General features: G+C 47.1%; 3 protein-coding genes across 3 annotated transcripts; all 3 read left to right on the forward strand.

The window, feature by feature from the left end:
* FOXG_17642 (uncharacterized protein) lies at positions 1-551 on the forward strand. Its single transcript, XM_018397650.1, has one exon. It carries the CDS (start codon positions 14-16, stop codon positions 476-478), a length of 465 nt encoding a protein of 154 aa, XP_018258711.1. The 5' UTR covers positions 1-13; the 3' UTR covers positions 479-551.
* Positions 552-4658: 4107 nt separating this feature from the next.
* FOXG_17643 (uncharacterized protein) lies at positions 4659-6486 on the forward strand (the record flags this gene model as incomplete). The annotated part of the gene is made up of 3 exons (XM_018397651.1): positions 4659-4842; positions 4918-5532; positions 5621-6486. 3 exons carry the CDS (start codon positions 4659-4661, stop codon positions 6484-6486), a joined length of 1665 nt encoding a protein of 554 aa, XP_018258712.1.
* An 87-nt stretch (positions 6487-6573) lies between these two features.
* Positions 6574-7671, forward strand: FOXG_22893 (uncharacterized protein; the record flags this gene model as incomplete). Its single annotated transcript, XM_018403313.1, has 1 exon — positions 6574-7671. One exon carries the CDS (start codon positions 6574-6576, stop codon positions 7669-7671), a length of 1098 nt encoding a protein of 365 aa, XP_018258713.1.
* Positions 7672-8571: the final 900 nt, after the last annotated feature.

Below are 8571 nucleotides of genomic sequence, written 5' to 3' on the forward strand. Positions count from 1 at the left end.
ATGTCGAGCGCGAATGCCCTATCGCTGGGGAACAATGCTGCTCGCCTTCGCCCCCGTGCTGGTCAGAGTCCGTCCCGAGACCTTGAAGAAGGACTTGAGCCAGTACATGGGCGGTTGGAACTATCAAGCCCTGCTGTACACGCTATGGAACGAGCTCTCTTTGTTTATTGTCGGCCCTGCGCTCATGGCGCTCTTCCAGCGACGATACTCCCGCCCAGCGACGTCAAGGACATTCTCGGCGCGGTATTCATATACAGCTTTCCTAGTACACACACCCGTCAACGTGGCCATTGAGCTTCTGGTTGAGGCGGTTCTATGCCCCGGCGGAGAGAAGGCGGCGTGGATGTCTACTGCCGCTTGGAAGGCCGCTGGGCCAGTAATCATGACGGTATTGGTTAGCGCTGTTAATGTAGTGGCCTCTTTCACGATTGGGCGGTGGTTAGTGGATTATGTTCCCAGCGTTCGCTCTTTCATTTAGATATGGAGATTTTTAGAACTTTGCCAAAGTTTGTTGGCAGCAGAAAGCAATCAAGGAGTCTTAGATTATAGCAAGGATTACTACCTGTAGTAAGCTCTATAGATATAAGCGCGATATAATTGCGCCGGTATAGCTACTACTAACGTATTTCACCGTCACCCCGTACACCCCCCCACCCCGCACACCCGTGATGACCTTATAACGGAATCTGTAGATGACTTCAATCAATTACACAGCTACGAGTATTTATTCAATTATTCTGAGACTTTGAATACTGATTAAAGAACGTTCTCTCAACCGTTAATGTTTTTGGCGGCTTTTTTCTACGTGGTTTGCGCCTGTTTTCCTCGACCTGATGTAATATATTCTTCTCGGCTTGATCTCGTGCTGTGATGATCTGTTCAATCTCAGGAAAAGCTTGGTTTGGGTCAAATTGAACGGGGACTCGACCTGTGGGAGCTTTTGCTGCCGCTGACGCCTTTAGTACGGCCTTTTCCTCTTCTAGACGCTGTATTTGACTGTTCTTCTGCTCAATAGATTTCATCGCCTTCTTCAGGATACAATTGAAGTCGCGAATCGAGGGATTTCCGTTCTTTTGAGCCTCTTGGAGCTGTTTTTCAATATCATGACTTCCTTGAGGCGTTCCCCACACGGTCTCGGCAACTACCTGCCGCTTCCTTGGTGTTATAGGCCCCTCAAATGACTTGCGTTTCTTCTCCTTGGGCTTCAAAGATTGCAATGCCTTCTGTATGTCGATTGGGAATAGACCAGTGGCCGAGAAGCCACTCAAAATGTTCCTACGAGCCAGGGCTTTCCGAGAAGCCTCTTTGTAAGCTTGTAGGAATAGTTGTTGCTGATGTGGCGAGGTCGCTTCGTATGAGGCCCAAAATCGGGTCAATTGGCGATAGTACCGTTTTAACGGTCCAAATACGGCAACATCGAGCGGCTGTGTAATATGTGAAGAATGTGAGGGTAACCAAGAGAGCCAAATCTTGTTCAACCAAGCCTTTTTCATCAATTCTGCTGTTATATGTGACTTATGCTGGTCCAGGACTAAAAGTCTCCATTGGGACGGGTCTGACGGCGTAGTCTCAGGTATAAATACCTCCATAAACCATTTGAGGAAGATATCAGCGTTGGACCAGCCCGAAGAACTCGTAGTGTACTTCCAATCAGGGAAAACGCTCGGAAACCACTGTCCTTAGAGGTTTTCGCCGGTAAAAACGACCGTTAGGGTGAGACGCCGTCCGTCTGCTAATATAGACTCCAATATCGAGCTCCAAGTCGAATTGTCTGACTTTATACGCTCTGAACTAGATGTCATGACGGTCCCGGCCACAGTCCCGCCGTTGGTTTCCCCAAGTTGGACCCCAGTCTCGTCGACGTTATACGAATGTTGCCGTAAAATGTTTTTAGACTGAATGACCCAGTTGAGACCGTCATAGTACTCCGTAAGCGTCTCCTTCGTGACGCAACGCTTCCTCGCGGCATCTATGACTCTCGATGGCTTCATTTCTATAGTCTGATGGCGGGATATGAATCTGTCGACCCAGTTCTTGCCGAGATACGAGATATCCCCGTTGACCGCTGACAAGGCTTGTGCAAAGTCGTGTATTTCCTGCTTCGTCAGAGGCTGAAAAGCCCGCTCTCTCTCGATAATATAGTTCACAAGGTCTTCCTCTTGTACGACCGTTAGCGATAAGTCTTTCTGACGTGCCGTTGTGATGTCTTGGGCTCCGGCGCAACGATCTCTTAAAGTCGACAGTTTGATCGAATGTTTTCGCGCCGAAGCTCGCAATCCAATCAATTTTTGGTCCTTTACTGCCAATGACATCCTATATTCATAATCTGATACTTGCGAATTCATTTCCGTTAACAGAAAAAAAAAGGATTTAATTTGAATTTTATAGACGTAAATAAAGTGGCTTGTATTAATGACGCGTCGATGGTGTTGAGGTGTGCGGGGTGGGGGGGTGTACGGGGTGACGGTGAAATACGTTAGTAGGTAGACGGGGGCGCTTAATAACCGACGAAGTTCAGGTCTGCCTACAGATAATACAACCTCCATAAATAATAATACAAGCAGGCTTTAACTGTTATTACGTATCAGCGTAGTTTTAGCTTATATAAATAAGTTTTCATAATATAAAAATATATTAAGAATATCTGGAAATGAGGCAAGCCTAATTCAATTTAACTATTCTTGCAGTGTTAATCCTGAGGGCAGTATCTCGTTGTGGAAGCGCAGGGTTCTGCTTTGGGGAACATGATCGAGAACAGAGCAGAGGAAATTCGGCCATAAGGTATCTGGTTGTCCGATCTTAAACTAACAAATGTAATCCCTTTGACTGTCGTAACATCTGGGTCACGAGCAGGGGGATCTAGCCAACCAGAGTAAAGCAAATTAAAGATACATTCAGTCCCAACTATTTTTTATAGTAAGAGAAATCCTATCAATTTCCAGCTCTACATAAAGCTACATACTCAAGTATTAACAGCAGGAACGGGGCCCATTCCGTGTTTTAGACCAATTATATAGGCTATAAGTAACAGGGGTAACTCTGTCTTAGAACGGGGCCCGTTCTTATTCTTGACTCTTAACAGCAAACGCGAAACGGGGCCCGTTCTCGCGTTGCGTTAGACCGTGCTAACCTTGCTAAGTCCATTAAAACCACTTTCCCTTTCCCTCTTTGCTATTTAGCCCGCGTCAATCTATATAGGAACAACTAAACTATACTATATAATAAATGGAATTCATCAAGAAATCTCCCTAAGCATGGATTAATACTCTAGGCTAGAGAAGCTTCATCTTCACTTCAATTTACCAGAGCAGGCAATTATCTGCACACTATGCGGCTACGCGCTTATGGCCGATGATAATCGTGTTAGGCGGCATCTCGGTGAGAAACATCATATTTCCAAATTAGCTCGCTGGCAGTTGAACGTATTAGTTAACTCGCTCAAGCTCCCTAGCCCCGACACCCTTCCTAAACGACTAGATGGCTCCACGCCATATCCTTATCTATGAATCCAGGATGGCAAGGCTTGCAGATATTATAGTCTTTATTCTACAAGCTCATATCAGTCATGCGTTGAGGGTGCGGGTTGGGGCGGCGTCGTGTGTGTTGAACAATACACTGAGAAATTCCACAGTAAATCAACCACGTCGGTGCACGAAATAAAACGTGGATCAATCGATACCTTTCAGCATAATTGAACTATTTAGAACATGCCAGAGAATTTTACATACTGATAGAAGAGGCTACTGCTGCGTAAAGACAGAATTCGAGGTTGATCTCATATTCAGTGATCTTGATCCTTGATAGTGGCTTGAGAAATGGGCGAATAAGAGGAACTATAAAATGGGAAGAACCCAGTCGAGTCTTTGAGCAGCCAATACGATGCATTATAAAATCGAAAGAACCCTGCCATATCCTCAACGACGAATGAGAAAATACTTTTGTTCGCTATACCCTGCATATCCTCAGCAGGCGGCATCGTCAAGATGAACGACAAGGCGGCTTAACTGCATCACAGATGAATGAAGACAGTTCTACATGAGGAACCTCTTATTCGCATCGGAAGTATACGTGCATCAGTTGAGGAATAATCTTACTTATCATATGATAATGGAAATGAAACAGAAACAAACGTGAACTTAGACAAATAATGTTATAGATGTGTATTGTAATATTTCCTCGTTTTGACTTACAGGTCAGTCATTCTAGATATTTACTATTATTGGTCATTGTAGGAGGAATGCCCTTCTGAACTAGGACCTTACCAATTAGTTTTGCTGAATGTGATGCACTCTCTTGATACTGCGACCACTATAACCACCAATATCTTGACCTTGAACCAATCACCTATCCTAGTCACGGCATAACCTGGTCAGCTCTATCACCGCCACTACAACCTTCTTATTTCCCAGTCCAATCAGATACGACAGATTGCCAGGGTTCGCAAACTATAACGGCCTACATCTCGCAAATAGTCTTTTGAACTCATTAAAGAAAGGCGCACTAATGTTAGTGACAGCCAATTACAATTATGGCCATTGCAAGGGGAAAAAGGGGGATACTATAAACTAAGTAAATGTAAACAAGTGCAGGAGGAAATAGCAGACCGCGAATTCGCGAGGAGCATCGTGATGCATGCCAGTTCATAATTCTCACTCAAGATGGGTCATCGAGCATTAACCGCACAGGAAAAAGCGGAACGGCAGAGGCAACGGCAGGAGGCACTCCATGCGAAACAGACACTGCGACTTGTTCGGGAGCATGCTCTGGATCCACATCTACGCGTGATCGTTGATCGTGCACTGCCTATATCATCCGCGTCAGAGACCATTGCAGCTACTATAGGTTCGTTCGGGTCCAGTTCTTCTATCAATCCATATCTACTGCCTAGCGGCCTAACAATGAGGCTTATATGACCAGATCGACCGTACGCGAACGAAGATCACAGTCTTGTGGATCAGCCAGCGCGAGAATGGCACGCAACTTCAACGCCTTCTGAACTGCCAAGTTGTCCGGGGCCATCGACCGTACAGCGAGACGAAGGATCCCACAGTTCGCCGTTGATTGCCAAGCTCTCCGCCCTTGATATAAGGGGTGATGCTTCGACACGGCCAAACGCTGCGACTCACGGTCCAACCGACCTCAGGCCCGTCCCAGTACTGCCACCTATTTTACAAAATGACGAGCACGATCATAGTCATTATGATGCCCAAAATCCTCCGTTCGATGGCGATACCGAAGTCTCCATATCCGAGGATTGTTCCGCAGCAAAATCGGTAAACCCAGTATTGTCGTCTTCCAATCCGATGCATCAATATGAGTATCCCGTTTCCGAATTGGCAAGTCCCTCTTCACAAAGGCCAAATGCACGAGCCTGGTTCACATCATCATCGGCTCCGTCAGCTACTGACCCCCACGACCCGGTTCTCGACGGCTTCCTCCGTTCAATCGACTGGCAGGAGATGTCAGAAAGCGCGGACTTTCTACTCATACAGAGCGGCATATATAAAAAAGTATTTCGGTCATTCTTTGCTTGTAAATGCGAGTGTAACTGCAGTCAGCCTAGCTTTCTTATGAACTTACTTTTATAAGCACAGATATGCTGATATATGACCCGATGTAGGTTCACGTTCATGCAAGATTGCCGAGCCCGAACACGCTCATACACTTCAAGAAAGAACCGAGTATATTCAGCGTTCTCTTCCGCCTTTACACTCTGTCTTCGATGACCTTGGGGCGCAGACACGTAACCCTCACGGCTCCTTTTCCAGATGGGAGAGCTTCCTCTCCGACCAACCATCAGAGCCGCTTTCCTTCCGCAAGACACAGGCTTCCCTCACCCCGGAATCAGTGACTATTACGCGCCAGTGGGACATTGACAGTATCTGGTTTAGGGCCAAAACTCTTTCAGCCATCCGGCCTCCCAACCAGTTCCGCTTGTCATTCTTCCCGTCACATAAGAGCAACATCTCCACCAATCAAATCATTCAACCTCATGGTCTAGATCTGGCACATACGCGGCATACTTCCATCGGGTCATTCTCCACCGGCAACGTCCGCTTCAACGTAATTATGTTTTTCCCTAATAGAAGTCACTTACCTGCACCGGCTTCTATGAATAGTCTTTCTCTAGATCGATTCAGAGATTTGTATAACGATATCATCATACCGGCGGCCTATAAAACATTACCAGACCACGCTCAGCAGGAGATTCCTAGTTCATATGACCTTATTTATGCAAAATCTCGTGCCTACCAGGAGAATCCGGGAGCTGGTCGTTGGGTCGCCGATGACGAGAGCCGAACCTTTCGCCTAGCCTATAGTGTCCCTGCCGAATTTCTTTCACGGTTCTGGGCGTCAGTTGTGCAGAAAGCGAACCTTCATCGGATTGAAACGCGTCGAGGAGAGACAGTCGCTTATTACCAGAATCCCCGCCTACTTTTCCAGGCTCACGACCTGAAGAACGTATTTGCACGACCGAACCTTTAAGAGAGTCTAGTTTTGTTCCGAGATAACATTTTGGCTGGCCTCGACCCGGAACAACTTGCTGTACAATCATGCTGGCTCGATGTAGGGATGCGTGACCATGTTAGCAGACAGCGTCATAGCCAGATACCATCGCAGAATGACCAGCAAAGTCACCATGAGCCCTGGATACTGCTCTGGAAAAGCGCCTGCTGTCGTCACCTTCATGGACGACTTAGTGCTATAGCACCGGAGGCCCCCCTAGATGCTAAGTACTACCGCTCCTCTCTTCTCCGGGACGCTGGTATTTACTACGCCAAGGCGAAATCGACCAAGTCGTCAAACCCGGGTCATCCAGAGTTCAAGTCATACGGCATTATCCGCGCAAAGGCCTATAACTGCAAGAAAGAGCTCTTTAGGGTTATATTTAATGACTATAAACTCTTCAGTTCAGGTTCTTTGCTACTCCTTGCCTTTGATAAAGGAATGTTAAATAACTTAGCTGGCATAAATCAGAATCGCCAGCATGCATTCAAGCCTCAGCTCAGTCGCTCCTATATAAAGCGCGCTTGGGAGGCAAATAAGCGGCATCTAAGGGCCATATCATCTGCTCGACGGTATCCTAATTTCGGAATCCGTAAAGAAGTCACATTCCGACTCGACGTCATCCTTGCCATGTTGGCCGACGGTGCATTTCAGCCTGACCAGCCTACCCATACTGGTCCTATGATGCAGGAGATTATGCTTGATCCTACATCTGATACCCAGCACTACCCCTTCTGGATAGTACCTACTCGTATGATAAATAATTTTGTTTCCACACAAGCTGCACGATTCATTCTCCCTCTCGACGACATATTCCAAGAGGCAACAAGTAAAGCGGCTAAGCGCTATTCTTCTTCTTCGCTCAATCCTGTCCGACAGATACTCGCCTTTTATACTGCCCAACTCTTTTGTCGTCTACTTATTTATGCTCTTAGCGATGAAGATGAGGAGCAGCATTTCGACAACTGGATATGGAAATCTGTTTGGTCGGTACGCCTTCGCGGGAGGGAAAAAGCAGTCAGCGAGCGGCGGGGTCTCGGCCTGGGCTCTCTCATTGATTCAACCGGGATGCTCTGGATTCCTCAAAGCCACATCGACTGGCAGCACGGTCATCTCTCGCTTAAGGTACTGATTCATTTGTATATGGCCCGGAGTCCGCTTTAGGCGCGACTAGCCCACCAGCCCAATGTCCACGTACTGACCTCGACCCATGTCGTCGTCGAGCGGCTTTTTCAGGAATGGCTTCGCAATGCATAGCTGTCCCATGACACAAATTGCCCCGAGAAGGCAGATAAGTATACTAATAAAGCCATCGTGCTTGCGGTTAAGGAAACCGCTCGAGCATACTATCAGCATTTTCTTGCCAAGCTGGCATCGTACTGGGATCAAGTTCGAGATCAAATCGGACGCCAGATTCTCCCTGCCCTATCTTGCCTCCAGCGAGCCCGAGATAAGTCAGCTGCCGACACTGCCTGTATCCTTTCAGCTCAGACACTTTGTAAGATCTACTGCGAAGCTTAGGCTGAATACAGTCGAGCCACGTCAGCCAGCAGTCACCTTCTAGGACAAGGGACAGAATGCGATATGCCCGACGAATTACCCTGTTGGATGGCTACACGTCAGCGTCTTCCACCCAAAGACAGCTGGTCAGACTTTGTATATGGTGTGTTGTTCTACCATCCCAATACCCAGCCGAAGTGGTCTCGATTGTATTTTCTACAGCTGTACCGAAGCTTCAGAGATCAATGGGATAGAGTGAAACTATGGGCAGGCCAGTTTGACAGGCAATTTGGTATACGGATCGGCCATTATATTCGAGTCATGTTCAATACTGATCGCAGTAAAGAGGTTGGCACAACCCATGGTGAGGGGACGTGGTATCATGGCAGGCCACCGTTTTTCCAGATTCAGTTTTAGGCACCTTACTTCTCACCACCTCAAAGCCAGAAAGATATTCCTCTAGCTTCTGTATATCAGCGCCATCAATATCCCGATGGCCTGTCCCCTTCTGCTATGTCAACAATTCCAACCGCTCGAGACTTCCAGGCTCTTGATGAATTGGTT

This window comes from Fusarium oxysporum, genomic scaffold (genome assembly GCF_000149955.1).
Source record: "Fusarium oxysporum f. sp. lycopersici 4287 supercont2.60 genomic scaffold, whole genome shotgun sequence".
Lineage (NCBI taxonomy): Eukaryota > Fungi > Ascomycota > Sordariomycetes > Hypocreales > Nectriaceae > Fusarium > Fusarium oxysporum.

Bases quoted from the DNA above. Each gene is read 5' to 3' on its own strand.
- FOXG_17642 (XM_018397650.1), top strand. From the start codon at position 14: ATGCCCTATCGCTGGGGAACAATGCTGCTCGCCTTCGCCCCCGTGCTG.